This window comes from Corvus hawaiiensis, chromosome 2, assembly GCF_020740725.1.
Source record: "Corvus hawaiiensis isolate bCorHaw1 chromosome 2, bCorHaw1.pri.cur, whole genome shotgun sequence".
Taxonomy (NCBI): Eukaryota; Metazoa; Chordata; class Aves; order Passeriformes; family Corvidae; genus Corvus; species Corvus hawaiiensis.
The window spans coordinates 86,556,513-86,573,933 of NC_063214.1; the positions used below are offsets into that span (position 1 = coordinate 86,556,513).

Consider the following 17,421-nt stretch of genomic DNA (forward strand, 5'->3'; position numbering starts at 1 on the left):
AGAGGTTTAAGAACACCAGAAATCACACACTGCAAAACCATAAATCACTGATCACAACAGGGAGGTTGTTTCTAGAACAGCCATGGACAAAAGAACAAGGTAGCTGAGGTAATAGAAGGAGTGTTTTAATTAAATGAAATTAAATTCAGCACCCTGGTAACAATGCCAGATCTGCATGGAGATCTGAAACAATCAAAAAAAGTTGTTCAGGCCACTCACCAAAGAACAGGTAGTTTGGCACACATTACGCTGAGTGAGCTGAAGAATGTTTAGAGGGAAGAGAAGTACGCTAATTTCAAATACTAGCAACTAATGGTTTACCTTTTCTTGTAGTGACAAAAATAAGATTGACTCTGAAACCTTCGCTTTTAAAAAAAATTAAATTGTCTTCTGAAACGTAACCATCAGCAGTCCAAAACCTGGACCACAAGTGCTAAAACTTAAATGCATTACAAATAGTTGAATGGAGTGCTGTTATGTGTTGACTGTGTTTTTATAACAGACAATAAAATCACAACTTTCTACTGATCTTGTAGAGACAAAGAAATGATCCTAAAAAAACCCCCAAAAAACTCAAAACCTGCTGAATTTGCTCAACTAATACAATTTAGGACACCAAGTCTATAAAGAAAAATGTATAAAAACAGCTTACCAATGATTTTGCTTTTTTCTAACATGTCTGGTTTTTTATTTGCCCTACTTGCAAAGTCAAGGTGGCAGCAGAATTTTGAGGAGCTTCTCAACCTAAAAACCATTCAGAAACTCTCATTCTCTCTATCTTATTCCACATATTGTTTCAAATTAAGATAGATTTTTTTTACTTAAACTAAGGCTTAGGGAGTGTTTATAAATACTCCTGATGCCAGCCTTTTTCCCCTGTATCCACACATGAGGCAGAACTTCAACGCGCAGAAAAGGACAAGAATTCTCTATTCTTCTTTTTCACTTTGCATTCCTGTTTCATAAATTAAGTCCTATACTGCACGTCTCAGGATTTATATCTAAACAGGATCCACAAATTATATTCTGCACAGCAAGTAAGCAGCAAGTAAGCAGCAATGCCCCCTCCAGTCAAGCTAAAACCTGAACAAAATGAAGTGAAATAAAGAACAGGCCCCTTCTTGCCAGGAAGAAGCAAAGGCTCTGCAGTGAAACTTCATGATTCACTTTTCTAACCACTGCTCTAAAATGTATCTTGTCCAACTGTGAATAGCGTGACTTGTGGTACTTAGATGGGATTCATGATACAAGGGTATTTATATAATTCCCCATAAAAGTCTCCACTTGTATTCATATGTTAAGAGAGGGACAGATTCTATTACTGTTTCAATGGTTTTTTGAGGGTGCAACGTGGAGGACACAATCAAGACAGAGCCAATCAATTCTGTACTGCAATATACTTTGGTATATACCAGCTGTACGATTCCAGGGACATCTCTGGAAATCCACAGACTCTCCATCCCACATCTCATGTCATCCAACAGCACAAAATAGGAAGAGAGTTGTAAAGTTTCCTACATTCAGAATGATTTTATTAATTCCAGGGAGGTAAGGCACCATATAAGAAAAATATACGTGGTAAAAAAAAAAAAAAAAAGCCATTTATGTCAACAAAGTCTTTCCATAAAGGGAAAATGAGACAGTGAGAGAGCTGGAAAACATCAAAAAAGCTGTGAATTCTGACTGTTTACTTCTGCCTATCATTTTAAAAACACCACCACTTTCTCTCTGGGTTAAGGAACACCACAGCTGAAGTGTAATGAACAGTAAACTATTTGCTGAATTATTATCCATTACTGAAGGTCACAGGTTCCACCCACCCATAACAAAATCCTACTTGCTTCACTGCTGTCAAGTGCCCCTTTACAAAATTCCCTTGGAATGATTTAGAGATTATATAAAAACAAACCAGAGAAGCATCTCAATACTGTACCACTGTGAGCGACAATTTGAGTCTTTCATTACAGTTAAGCATTTCTAAAAGAATTTCAGTTCTATATTTCACATACTCTGAGAAATGTTGTCAGATAATGATCCACTGCACACATGGTTGCTTCTAGTTTACATAAACAAATTATATATTTGTGAGTGCTGAAGTAACTGTGGCAGATGTAGGCCCACTAATTATGATGTACTTAGTGTATATCTGAAAGTATGCATCTAAAACGGATTACTAGTTAGTTGGCTTCACCATTCACAACAGGTATTTTATGCAAGTTTATCCTTTCTCCCAGCATGCTACTCACAAAAGCGTCTCATGGATGCGGAGAAGCGTCTCCCACTACCACAGCAACCTTTGCTTAACAGTTCAGCTGAACAGAACTAATAAAATTAGTTAGCATTCAAGTTACACTGATTGTTGCTAATGACAAGAGGGCTTGCTGGAAACAAAAACAGAAGCTTTAACATTAAATAAGGACCCACTTTCTGTATCATACAAATTCAACTTTACAAGGATGTTCACCTGCCTTAAAAATCTCTCTGTTTTTTTGTCTGTGGACACTTGGATAAGAAAGGGTTATAGTGAAAGTTCATATTAAATAAATAACAAACCTCTTGCTCATTCCACTGTCACTAATTGCATGCAATGATATTAATGACCCAGTAATTGCTATACGAGTAGCACTGAAGTGGAAAACATCATTCTGAGGCAGAGTTCATCTCTAGGTGGTAGGACTTCACCAGTGACTGAGTTAATGCCTAGTGACAGTTTAGAATATAACACTATAGAGGAGAAAATGTGCCAGTCTCATGGTTATAACAGTTTAGATGGACATGATGTTATTTGCTTTGACCACACAGAGTCTAGGAGTAACCCCAATAAAGTGCCACAGTCAGACTTTGCCCTGTGGATGAACCTCATTCCTTTCAGGGGAGATGCTCTGTACTATAACAATCTAGAGCAATTTTCCACATGTTTGCTTCAATAAAAGAATACCTTCATCTCCTGCTTTTACATGTAGCACAACAAAAGTGTGCTTTATTGCAAAACACAAAAAGCTATTTACATCATCTAACTATCCTTCAGCAACACAGAGTTTGGCACCTTAGTACTGAGATCAATTATGATACTATTGGATGACTGTACACTTGGCAAAGATGATCAGAAGTTAAGCACTGTTTTGACTGCAGTATGCTTATGTTTGTGTTTAGAGCTGTAAAATACCCACAAAGTAAAGCTTAATGAGGAAACATTGCAGAAATGAAGCAATCTGAATTTCCACGGTTCTACAGGACCTCCTGTTCAAATACTTTCCATTAAGAAATTAAGAGGTTTAGCTGCTTTAGAAATTATCACGTAGGCACATCTTGGTTCATTTTATGAAACTCCAGTGGGATATGTTAATCTGCCAATGTTTAGAATTTTGAAAAGTCACAACTAGACAAGTGAACTGATACTTTTAATACTTATATTCATAGAGATTTTAAAAGTTCACTGGTGTTTTAACAGTGTAACATTATTTAGTTCGGTTTTTTTCCCTTTTGCAATGTGAATTATTTTGCTAATGTCTTGATTGTGCTACCAAATCTGCTGTGGCAGCCTCTGGACGGCATGTGGAATCAAGCTTCAGCACAGGCTGGGGCCAAACACATGGAAAGCAGCTTTGCAAAAAGGCTCTAAGGGTCCTGGTGGACACCAAGTTGACCATGAGGCAGCAACATGCCCTCATGGCAAAGGGGGCAACCAGCTCTTGGGCTCAATCTGTCAGAGCAGCGGCAGCTGGTTTGGGGAGGTGATACTACCACACCACACTCTTCACTGGTGAGGCCACACCTGCAGTGCTGGGTGCAGTCACAGGCTCCCCAGTACAAGACAGACATGGACTTACAGGAGCAAGTCCAGTAAATGCTCATGAAGATGATGAAGGAACTGCAGCAGCTGTACAGAAGAAGGGGCTTTACCCCTGGGGATACTCAAAACTCAGCTGGACACGGTTCTGGGCAACTGGCTGCAGGTGGGCCTGCTTGAGCAAAGGTCTGAGCAGGGGACTCAATGAGTTCCAGAGCTGCCATCCAAACCAAACCATTCTGGGATTCTGCAATTGGCTGTGCTGTTGTGGTCTGACGCATTTATGTGCTAACATAAAATACTTGAAAAACAAATCATTTTAACTTTTCCTGGCAGGATTTGGATTCAGAATTCTGTTTCTCTCACAGCAGCCCAGTAAGCACATAAGGACTGCTCTGCTGCTGCGGTTTAGTGATTTTTGGTGTCTTCATTTACTGAACACAAAACAGATAAATCATGCTAACAAAGATCTGAACATGCTTTTAAAAACCAACATTATCAGCTTAATACGGACTCTTCTCCAAGAACAGCTAAGACTACCTTAAGCCTAATCCTGCGTCTACTCCCAGAAATATTTGCATGATTTCCTTGGGACCGAAAAAAAGAAACTGGAAGACTGCCCATTAGGGCTTAGTTTTATAGTCTGATTTATCAGAAATAAATCCTGAAATATTCTTCGTCCAAGGTTTCCAGGATTGACTGAAGTCAGGAAAGAAAATCCAAACTGACATTTAACCCTGGTTTTCAGCCATTCCAACCTTTTGTTTTAGCTAATGCAGTTCTCAGACAAAAGTACATTTCCCCCATCCCAGCTATGTAAAGACTTTAATGAGGCAAACAATTTCAAGTCTTTAAAAAGAGTTTCATTAAAGCCCTCATAAATCCTTATGTAGCTCCTCATCTTTTATTTTAGGACTTAAAATACTGCAATATGTAACACATATGATACAAGCAATTCTATAAAGACTAATTATCCCACTTGATGAGCTAAATGATCATCACTGAACCTACGTACAAAATAAAAGTTAAATGTGTTTCAGTGTGGTAGTGCACTCTCAATCTTCAGTTTAGACAGATACTTTCTTCATGCTTTCATCATAGCATGGCATGTCTTTTCAATACACACCCCCTCGATTTAAACAGTTACTCATATCCCGAATAGAAAGGATAAAATACATACGCAACACAATCTTCTTCCGCATTTAGTCCTGTTAAGGATGTTTATGCAAATCTAAGAACATACACATTTTGGAGAAGATCAGGGTTTAAGCTTTTTTTGCAAAGCACTACAAATACTACATATATAAAGACTTCTAAAGGAGAATATTGTATCTTTCTTTGTGAATGTACTATATTTCCTGTATTTATAAACTGTTTCTGAGGAACTATAAAAGCGAGTTGTAAAAATAGTGACTAAAACTATTAAAGAGCTTCCTGTGAAATTTTAAAATCTATTCAATTCATGGGTATTTCCTGAATAATTTTTTCTTCCTGTCTGAAAAATTATTCTTCATTTTCATCTGATTCCATATCTATTTGGAATACTTGCAGGGGTGCGGGGGAAGATAACTGTATTTTTTTCACAACATGCCATCAATTAACAAACTGAGCATTCCTATCTTTCATTTCCCTCCCTTAGGAATAGCGACATAATAACAGATTTCCTGCTGAACTATCTCTGTCTACTTTAAAGGAGATAAACGATTGGTATTGCCTAGGTAATGGCACCGAATATGAACACAGTCCATCAATATAAAATAGCCTTATTCTCTTACAAGACCTGTGTGGTCTGGGACAAAACCCCAAAGGACCATGACTCCATTAATCCTGCAGGTCTTAGACTCTGTTAGAAATCTGAAGCTGCACAGACAGTGATTTTTCCCTCTAATAATATTATTTGTATAAGCTGTATTTATATTTCATTCAACAAGAGCTAAGTGGTATTGCTGACACATCCCTTAAAAGACTCTTCAGCAAAGTCAAAGACTGACCTCTGGATATCATTTTACACTGAGGAGAAATTATTTATCTCATTTTCTAGGAAGGAGGAAGAGAAAGGAAAGAAAAAAACCTGATCTTTGTACAAATGGAATCAGAGTGACTATTATCGCACTGGCTTTCATTAACACCATCACCACCACCACCACAAAACAAAAAAAAACCAACAACAACAAAAAAGTAACAGTAGATTTCTGGATCACAGAGCCTTTAACAAAAAACAGGAAAAACATCTTTGTTGCAAAGGTAAAGGAACTGAATTTCTGATACAGTATTTGTTCCCATTTTGGCTAGTTTGGCATTAACAAAGAAAAACCTGTTTACTGTTTCCTTTTGGGCAGCTTTCACTAGGTGATTTGGTGGTTGCAGGGGGCTGCAGGCTGAAATCTGCCTCAGACCGTTTTCAGAATGCTCAGCCAGACAGATTAGCCAGCACTTAAACTGGCCAGAATACTAAAATAACATTTTAATGTAAATCTATTTGGCCACGCAAAGAGATTTATTCTTCCCAGCTGGGCCATATTTCAGGGCACAATCTATATTGTCCTTTAATATGTTCTTCCTCAGACAGTTATTGCCCTTTAATTGTAACAGAATGACAAAGTGAAAACATAAAAAGCCTTGTGATTTTTTTCAAACACAGCTAATGCTAAAGTTTCAGAATGACTGTTTTGATTTTAAAAGCCACAGTACTATTAAAGCAGTTATCCAAAATATAGTGCTACTAGCCAGTATAAACCTTTAAATCAGTCAGGGATCAAATATATATACATATATGTTTTTTAATTTAAGCCAGAAGCCAATTATGTAAGTGGATCGCTTGAAAAAAAGTTGACAAAACAACATTTAAGGAAAGCTGCATATTCAATTTTGCCAACGTCAAAGCCAATGAGCATCATTAGCTCAGCAAGCTCAGCTAATGAGGTCCAGGCAGAGCAAGCCTTATAGAGGAATCTTTCAGAGAACTGTTCTGTAGCCCCTTCCCAAGTCTCAAGTCACTCTGTTGCAAATTCGGAACAGGTGAAGATTTCATTGCAGGTGACTTATTTTTTAATGTTGATGATGTCAGCCCATAAAATTCACTTTACTTACACAAAAGAAGAGATGGTGTGAAATATGTGCTTGCTTGGCCAAACTACCTAAGGAGCTTGACGGTGGCTTGGAGGCAGGCAGCACTACTCCCTTCCCTCTGGCACTGCTCCCTTCCCTCTGGCATAGCTTCTCACAGGCTTCCCCTGGTGCTCCCTCAGCACAAACCCAGTGTATCACCGGGCTCTCTGTGCCCTCTGACTAAAGGCCAAGTTTCATGAGGAAGAGTTCAGGACGATTCCTGTTCACCAAAAGTAAACATCTTTGGTATATTATATGCACTTGAACTATGCTAACATGTCTCTCTCACAAACAAGAATCTGCATCTGAGAGGTACTGAAGCAGCAACACCATGACCCGAGTACTTGCAGATCAAGTACTGAGTATCTCCTCAGTACTGAGAAGATACTCATTGCTTGTTCTGAGCAACTCACAACAGCAGAAAATTATACTTTATTCTCTAACCGTACAAAGACATAAAAAGACTTTTTAATGCAAACATCTGAGTTGCAAATCTTCACATCCTTCTGCCCAAGTTTGCCCTTCATATAGATATTTATGGTTTTGGGCATGATGTATCTTCCTTCATGCATCTGATTAAGGATTTCCTTAGAGACTTATGATATGTTAGCTAAATGGTCGCATATTTTAGGATAATCAAACATTAATACTTCTGAGATCTCAAGTACACTTGACCTTCTCCAGTTCTGCTGAAAAGAAATCAGGTAACTGTAGGAAAATGAATCTATTCATTTCCGAGGAACGAAAAATTGATGATAGCAAAGAAGAGAAAAGCAAGGACACTGTTACATCATTTATTCACTTTCACAATACCATTCAGTATCGTCTTTCCAATTATTGCTGTTCACAGAATTAACTCTTTGGATACTGATACTCATATTGAGGAATATCTTGCCAAGAAATGGGTTCCTTTTTTTTTAAGTTATTAAAGTACCACTAAATGCGAAAACAGATATGAGAAACTTACCCACACTTATACTTTTTAAAAATAGGGAATGGTGGAATGAGAAGATTTTATGTGCTTAGACTTAGGGAAGCACTGAATAGAAAAGTTGTCCTTCTGCTATACCTATCATGAATACATCTGGATGATATAAAAATGATGGCTTAAAAAATTCCTGTGCAATCACATGTCTCTAAAGGGCTCAGGAAGCTGCTTCATCCTGTGTTGCAATTCCTCATCCCAAAATGACTAACCCCCTAATACGAATAGACATTTTACTGTTTAATACAGCTCCACAAACCACATACTATTACATGAGAAAAACAAACTCTGTTTTCAAATAATGGCAAGATGATAAAGGTACATGACGATGCACAAAACATTTAAAGGGCTGACAACAGCCTGCCAGCATAAACAGCATGAGATTAGGCTGTAGGTGCAGCCACAGCAAGCACTGCAAAGATGCTGAGCTCAGTAAGCTCTTGTGTTAGGTTTGTTTGATGCCACTTAGTTGAGGGAATGCAAGATCCTAAAATACTTCAAAATCAAAAGCTGGCACATAAAATGCATCATTGCCTTCATTTCACAGCTTTTCCACCCCCTCAAAAAACCCAACAAAACAAGCAAAACAAAACTCAAGGAAGGAAGGAAGGAAGGAAGGAAAAGAAAGAATTACAGGTCTGTGAACAGGGATGTATGCAAACAATTTAAAGCCTGATTTGTGTACATGACTAAGATGCGTTTTATTACTTATAAAAATGACAGCACATGTTCTGACTACCAGAACTTGCATTGACAAGGCTGTGTCATGAGCTTTTTAATACAAACTGTTAAAACCCTATCTAGCTCCAGTACTGCCTAAAATGGTGTCCCAGCTGAGCACTGGCCTAGTTTTCTACCCTTCTTTCTGCTTCTGAGACCAGCATCACTGAGTTTATTGTTTTCCCCTTGAATAAGAGGAAAGTGAGGATTTTAGCTTCAGGATGGCTGGGTTTTCAAGGGTGGGGTGCTTTTTTGTCTAGCCTATTAAAATGTATGGGTACCCTTGCTGAAGCTCAGTCATTATGCTAGCAATGGAGTGATAAGTTAGCCAGTTGTTTATGCCACAATGAGTAGGAAAAGTAATACCCTAGGGCACTCCAGTATTACTGCTAGGCCAGCATAATTTTTGAGGCATTAGACTGAAGGCTGAGTAAGTTCTTTCAACCAAGTTATGCTGTTAAGCTTCCAGGAAATGCAATGTCTATTATGTCTTATTGCTATAATGAAATAATTATACAAAACTAATGAAAATGAGACGTACTTAATAATTCTCTGGGTAAATCCATGACATAGATATGACAGAACTGACAGTGTATCAGAAAGCTCCATTTGTGCCCATAATTTTCAGGTAATAATTGTAACAGTGCCATTTGTTCCACTACAGTTGGTCTTCTGTGGATGTTTTTAAAAGCAGCACTTAATAATGAGCATATTTCCTCATTTAAGCCAAATATTTGAGCATGGTTATTTTTATGCTACACTTTTTCACTGGAGTTACAGATAACTATCTCTCAACGTGTAGTTTTGTCGTTTTCACCCTAGTAAATATCTCACTAGATTTCAGTGGGAAGTTTGTCAAAGTTTTTATTGTTTAAGTGGGATCACATTTTTCACACCCCCTCACTAAACAGAGAAAGTGCCTATATTAAGCAATCTTTAAAACCAAAAAATTGTGGTTTGTATCTCCTGTAACTCTTAGTAATTTCTAAAATTAGTAATTAGTATTAATGATGCAGTGAATTCTAACTTAAGTTTCTGTGACATGCAACCTGTTTCATACATTATCACGTACCATTATGGATATAACTGGGAAGTGAGCATTAATTTATATTGAATTAATTTTCATTTCCATTTTAAAAGTACTTAATAAGAGCACTTTTTAAATTGCCAATATTTTTAAATCAGAAGTTAAGAAATAATTACACTGGCAGACATTACATGAAACAGTTATCAATCCTCCAGTTTTCAAGAAGGTGGCAGAAATCTGTTTGGGGTCTAATTTTTCAGCAGGACCTGACAGGTCAATGGTCTTAAACTAAAAGAGGGTAGATTTAGACGACATATAGTGAATAAATTTTTTATAATAAGTGTTGTGAAACACTGGAACAGGTTGCCTAGAGGGGTGGTAGATGCTCCATACCTGGGAAAAGACCTCTGAGCAAACTGATCTAGTTGAAGCTGTCCCAGCACATTGAATAGGGCTTGGACTAGATGACCTTTAAAGGTCCCTTCCAACCCAACTTATTCCATGATTCTGTGAAATAAAACACACAAATATCTAACTTCCTTGTAACTGCAGAAAAGCCAAGTCTTTGCAGAATTTGTTCCATCACCTAATAACTGTTGATACTTGCTCAAGACTTCAAAAGTGCCCATGGGGCTAAATGAGATACACAGGGCATAGTATTAAAATGACAAAACCTAAACTAATGTAAATTGTTGTTGTACTTCTGAGGTCTCAGCTTATGCTAACTCCTGATTCACATCATTAACTTTACACATCATAAGTAATTTGAGTCACTGAACACAGTGGCTACCTCCAGACTTGCTTTCAGCCATAAATCCCTGATCAGAAACTCACACAAAGTTTGTATTGCTGCACAGAGGCCTGTGCCATGCACATTTGTTTTGCAAGCCAGGACCATGAAAAAGGATGAAATTCAAGACCTTGCTAGCCTAGGTTTTACCCAAGAACTCTCCTAGCTACTGTATGAACATAGTAGGTCTGTTTTGAGGAAAAGCATGTTCAATTACAGGCCTTTACCAGTAACCCTTGTGAGGAAACTACACTGACAAAATTGGCACCAAAGTGGCCAAAAGATGCATCCTGTGAGAGTCCCTGGACCACTTGCAGCAATGGCTAGCCATGTCACATAGGATGCCTCAGAACAGCTGGGTCACCGTACTCCTACTCCTGGCATAAGAGAACCCAAGAACAAGGCCAATAGCAAGGCACGTCAGCAGGGCTGTGAGCAGGAAACGTGTCACAGTCCAGCTGCAAACAACTCCTAATGCAAATACAGGACACAATACTGGGCACAAGAAAAAGAAGCCTTTCACAGGCACAGAGGTACAATCTAATGTGGTTTACACAAACCAAGGAAAAAAGAGACAGAGACCCTTTGGAAATCAGGAACAAAATTAAAAATATGCTGGCAAGAAATTGTTTTCAGATAAAAAAATACAAATCCATTTGTATTCCTCTTAGTTTGCTTATAATGTACAAGACAGCATACAAAACAATGAACAACTATATTTAAAAGAATGAACAACTGAAATTTTGAACTTACATATGACGTAATAATCTTTGTTCTTCTGAAATTCCAGGCCCCAGAGATTAGGACTGAATTCTTGAAACTTGATGGTAAACTTAACATCTTGATCTGGCTTGGCACAGTTAAGTAGAGGTGTATTGTCCTTTTTAATAGCACAGCTATCTGCTTGGTCTTTATCAACCATGTAGACTTTATAATATTCATATTGGCCAATAGTTTTAGAGTCCACCTTTGGGCATATAATATCCAGTTTGTCTCCTATCTGTGGATATAGTACCAATCCTTGTCCAGGAAGGAATCTAAAAGGAAGGAAAAAAAAAAGGGGGGATGGGGGAAGAGAAGAAGAGGTAGAATGTGAGACACTTGATAAAATCTCATTCAGAAAAGTAGTAACTGCCATGAACAGACAGGAATAAACACAGTTTCCAAAACCAAAATGACAGACTGAGCAAACCAAATCTTAATAGTTTGGTCTTGATTCAGTATCAACAAGATGTTTATTTAGGTCTTGGAAATTATAGATCAATTGAGTCTTATAGTCCTTATCCCATTCTAGCAGATTTTACATCTCTCTCTCTGTCAGGCAATGCTGTTTCTTCCACTGCATTTAGCCATGCAGAGCAGCTAATACAATACCTGGTGGGCCATGAACCTGTTTTTCTGTTTTGCTAATATTTCTGCTATTCTTGCACATATTTTGCTAATTTTGGACATGGGAGAATGATAAAAATAATCTTTCAACCCCCTTGAACAGCCATGTGGGACAGGAAAAAATTTAAAAGATTTTAAAGAATATATTAAGATGCTGATTGATATTACTAGTGTAACACAAAGGAACATCAGTCACTCACCAGGACCATGCTTACAGACCTGGGATGGACAGAGATCTACCTGATCCATGGACCACACAAGATTCTGGGAAAACACCTATATCCAACACAGCGTGACCACTCCACTAAAATGCTGTCATTACATTACACTCCACTACATTACTGTCATTATTTTAGCTCTTTCTTGATTTTTTTGTGCTAGTAGTGAAAAACAGGTGTGCTTATTTTCTTAGTATGGGAAGAGTTCTTACACAAACCCACAGTGAGCTTTAATATTTGCAGTTAGACATAGTATTTTGTCTTTCCTACTCATATTAATTAACAGGCAAACATGACCGCTTCTTCATGGAAGAAAAATATAAATAATTACTTATATTATTGGTTCATCCACAAAATGAGGAGTCGTGTTCTCACAAGGATAAAAGCCACAGCAGGTTTGTTTGTTTCTCTCTCCACTAAGACATGTTTATTTCAATTAAGGCCAAGAAGTGCATGTTTTAGAACAACAGCCAACAACACAACGTAATCGAATGCACAGACCAAAAAGACTGACTTTCTTTCCTCTTTCTCCTGCCTGCCAGCATTTTCCAAAGATCTTCCTTAATGGAGAATCGGCCTGAAAAACCAAGTGAAACAACTGCTGCCTAATGAACACCCTTCTCCAAGTGCTAGTATTTAAACAGCACACGTAGTAAATCTAGCTTATTCACAGGCAGCCTTCCTGGAAACTTTAAATTAGAGTATCAAGGCCCACGCAGAACAAAGCTGTAGGCGTCGGTGACCTCCAACCTCTGGCTTGGCGAAAGGAGCCACTAGCATGAAGTCGTGGTGGGGGAGAACCCACTAAATTAAAGGATGATGCAATGTCCCAAATTTCAAATCCATCATTTACAACTGCTTGCTCCCACACAATTCAAGTTTATGATCTGTGCTAATTGAGCAGGATTATTTTCACTCACAAAGCCAGTGTAAGAATTATATTTGTTATGAAGCAGCACGTAGCAGGACAAAGACATGTAATTACAGATTTAGGGAACTAGAACAATGAAATGTTATGGCAAGAAAAGCGACTGTTGATGTATAAATCACTGCTCTCTTTTGTGCTGTGCAGTGTAATTTCCAGACTGCAGAAACTGGGCTTGGCCACGGCTGTTCAAACTGAGATTGAAGTGGAGATGGGGCAAAGCTGTGCCTCCTCCTCCAGTTTCCAGACATGCCAAAGGAATGCAGTGACTACCACCTCCTGAGAGCTGAAATGATCAAACAAATGGAAAGGTGGAAATGTATCCTCAGAGTTACCAGCCTGGTGAAGGACAACCAGATGTATGTGTAGATGTGGCACCTAGGACGTGGTTTAGTGGTGAACACAGCAATGCTGGGTTAACATGTGGACTTGATGATCTTACAGATCTATTCCAACCTAAACGATTCTACAGTCCTATGACTAAGGGAGAGGCCAGTTCTTCAAGGGTACCAAGAAAAGGTGAGGAGGAGGATCCCAGCCAGCAAATATTCCCAAGGCAGCAGCATGTATTCTGATTCTGGCTCTCCTCAGGGATCAACTCCGACCAGGCAAAAGCAAAGGAACAGAGTTTCCAAGCCAACCTATGTCACCTATGACTGACTTTACTACCTTGTCTGACCACAGCCCCATTTAAACTTTGCTCCTGTGCAGCAGTGCTGTACCAGGAAAATGACAGTTGCTCCTATTCCCCCATCTGCATGCCAGGACAAAGGCCGGTCACTGTATGACCCCACTGCTGCACATACGCCTTCTTGCCAGCAATTCTTCTTCACATAATGGGACTGTGTAATAGGAAACACATGAGATTTCAAAGGACTGAACCTTTGCTTATAAGTTAATCAATTGAGATTTCCATACATAAAAAATATGAAATTCATAAGTTTAGATAAATGCACCTGTCCACCATTATCAAGAATAGGACCCTAAAGCTGCCCTGAGAAACAAAAGACACTGATTCTAATTTTAGAGTTTGCATATGTACATGAAACAGCCATAGTATATGTTCTCCATGCAAACATGAGTACAAACATGATGGGTTCAGAGACGGTATGCCAGGCAATCCCCAGAAAGAGCTGCAGGAGAGAAGGCACACTTGTGAGCCTTGGTTTCAGCCAGGAATTGTCCCATAAAATGTAGAGGACAGAACTGCCCCTGACAGACAGTTAAAACTACATTTTACAAGAGCTTTCAACCAATGCACTCGTTAGACTTTATGGCAGGGAATATTCTTGCTATGACTCTGAAGTCTGTACAGTTTTAGAACTAAACTCAGTAAATCTCCTTCCACTTGAGTGTCTGAACTTGTAGGATCTAACGCTGATGGGATTAAGGAAGAAAAAAGGATGAAAATGCAAGGATTAATCTGAGAACTTGATTGTATTGAATTTTTTTTCCACACTTTGCAGTTTTGATCGTGACCTTTGTCAGAGAGATATTTTTCCAATTTACTTTCCTTATTTTCTTACTACAACAAAGCCCAAATATGGATGGAGATAATAAAAAAGTTTCACCTCATGCATTTCAGTTCAACCACAAAACTTACAGTGGCTGATTAGTAGTAGGCATGATTATTATCCCTGCATTTTTTTAATACTTTTGCTACTGTACTTTTTATAAAGACTTTAAATAAATCATTTGCTGGGTACTAAGCATTTTCTGAAGCTATTTATGAAATGTCAGGAGGATTAAGACTATTGTTTTATGATCCTATTTTTGAAGACCTTCTAGCTGAAAAAAAAAAAAAAAAAGAAAGGACAATGTACATTCAGCCTCGGTAGAGGTTAAAAAAACTTCAGGATTAATCCTGAGTGTTTCTGCAAGTGTTGATATGTTACCTTAAGTATTCCAAAGTAGCAAAAAAACTGAAGAAATGTTTGGAGGATGGTGTCTGTAAAAATTAAGTTAATGAAATGGCTTTAAAAGTCTGATCAAAACATGCCTTCAACTAATTACAAAGCTTTTTTTTCCCCATCAAAACAGAGATATAATAAAGATGAAACAAGGTGTTTCCAGGATCCTGTGACTGATCCTGTGGAGGCTGTTACTCCAGTGGTGGCTTAGGACAGCGACGTGCTCTCCAAGTATTTGGGACAGCAACAGCACTGGAACCACTGCTTTCTATAAAAAGCTTTCTAACTTTCTGCATTTCAGCTTTAAATATGATTTAGTGCAAAACTTAAATACCAACACAGGCCACTGCACCCAACAGAAACTTAAGAGAAAAGCTTAGCAAGCTTCCCAACTCATTTCTGTCAGCAGTCAGATACAGGGAGACTCTTAGAGCATTCGAAAAATCCTGCTCACAGTAAATAATCCTGGTGCTTGCTGCGAGAAAACACAGAAAAGTATATTAAGTTCCATATAAGCTGTATGATGAAATTAATGTGCTTTCTGTCTGGCACTTTTTGATACAGATGGCATTTTTACCATCAACCCAAAACTGGTGTGTTGTGGGCGACATTTGACATCTGTGCAAAGCCCATGGATGTGAATCCCTCCCACACGTCCAACTAGTCACGCAGCTCATTGAATAACAACAACTTGAAGAGTTCCCAAAGCTTTTTAAAAATAATTATTGTACTTGACCAAAATATCACATGACACACAAACAGAAATTAGGAACAGAGTATTTCATTCCCCACTCACACCAATGCTACAATGATTTTATCTACCACACTTATTTTAAGGCTCAGCAGCAGTTCCTGGCACTAATGTAACCCTATTGGTCAAAGTCCTCAAGAAGTTAAATTTGATTGTGAAATTTTATAAAAAAATAAAATGTGTATTAGTTTCCAACTAATTTCTTAAGAATCTAATTATTGTTTAAAGAAACTCAGCACATTCAACCATATTAAATTACAAACGAATTTTGCTTAATGATAACCACTCAAACCTGCCTCACCTCATAATAGCAAATTCTCAAAAAAAAAAAACTTAAACTGCCCACACTCTCAATGAGAATATTCTACCATTTCTTAGTACGCAAAAATTTCTGAAATTGTAAAATTATCAACAGAAAAAATTCTTAGAGAAATAAATTCTTAAGAGATTTTCTTAATCAGTATTGAGTGATGTAACCAAGTGACTTGCCAGGGTTTTTCCAACTTGCAAAACTATATACATACATATATGTACTCATATTATAAATATATATGCATGTTTAGCTTTAACTATATTCTAGTAATTATAAAATAAATACAATTTTAGAAAGCATGTTACTACTTGATGCAAGGCTTGTATATTTAACTGGGGAGGCAGTGCCAAAATTCTGTGCTTTAATAACTTACCAGAACTAATTGGTGTAGGCAGTTAGCTTTAAATTAATGTCACAAAAATAATCCTAAAAATGTGAACAATCAAGACGCTTCTTAAAATGCAGCCTGAAACCTACTGTTGGGGAATCCTCCCCACTTAACTTTATGAAGTTTAACTACCAGCCTGACTATGGTTATTCATTGAAAACTTTTATTAAGGAAATATCATGAATACTAATAACACAGTATGTTAGTCCGTTACTTGTAAAACTGCAAACTGAAACAGAATACAGAATTACATTCCACGTACAAGTTCTTGCTGTTTAAAAAGAATGGTTATTAAATAGTATATATATTAATCATCTGACTTTTGAGAAAATAACAACATTCGTATTTTGAACATCACTTTGTCCACAGAAGAAATATTTAAGCAAGGCAAAAGTCCAACCAGCTTGATGCAAGGCCAATATAAGTTTCAGGAAAATGGTAGTGATTTCAGTGAAGTAGCAGTTTCATGATGATGAAAATCAGTTTCCTGATTCCGAAAAACACTGAACCACATAAAATCCAAAACACAGACCAGAGCTCTCTGCAAACGCTCTGTGCAAAACTTTCATGTTAGTTTTTGTCAGCTTCAAGACCATGTACAAAAATATGCCATGTGCACACTCAGCTGCTTTTTGTGCTGAAGCAGTAATTTTATAGGACTCATCTCACTCCAGTTTAAATAGATTAAGTGAACATGAATTCAATGAGAACAGGACCAGTAACTGCTGTGGACAGACAGAAAAACAAGCTTCATAAAAAAAAGATTAATGTAGAGTCTGTCTGAAAATGGGTACATAATTTTGCGAGGAAAAAAGGCACCACTTACGTGAAATCTTTGCAAGAAAAAATACCATAGTGTGACACAGCAAGATGACAGACTGGCTTTATACACAGACTAGCAAATGAAACTATGAGAGCAAAAAAAGTATAGCATTTCATATTACTAAAATTCTTTTAAGTCAGTTTTGGAAGCTACTTTTCTTTACCAGTGCAATCTTATTAAATCATTTTAATACTCCAGGAAAGTTTTATACAACATGCTAAATAGGGATGTTTTTGAATTTAAATAAAATTTAAGAAGTTTAATCTGCTAACCTTTATTTACAT

The 17,421-nt window shown here is 37.6% G+C and overlaps 1 protein-coding gene across 1 annotated transcript in view; it reads right to left on the reverse strand.

Moving 5' to 3' along the window:
* The window catches only part of EFNB2 (ephrin B2), a 45,681-nt gene that overhangs the window by 11,594 nt on the left and 16,666 nt on the right, over positions 1-17,421 (reverse strand). The window contains exon 2 of the mRNA XM_048295940.1: positions 11,174-11,457. Within this exon, the coding sequence (XP_048151897.1) occupies positions 11,174-11,457 (284 nt within the window). The remainder of the gene's footprint in view (positions 1-11,173; positions 11,458-17,421) is intronic.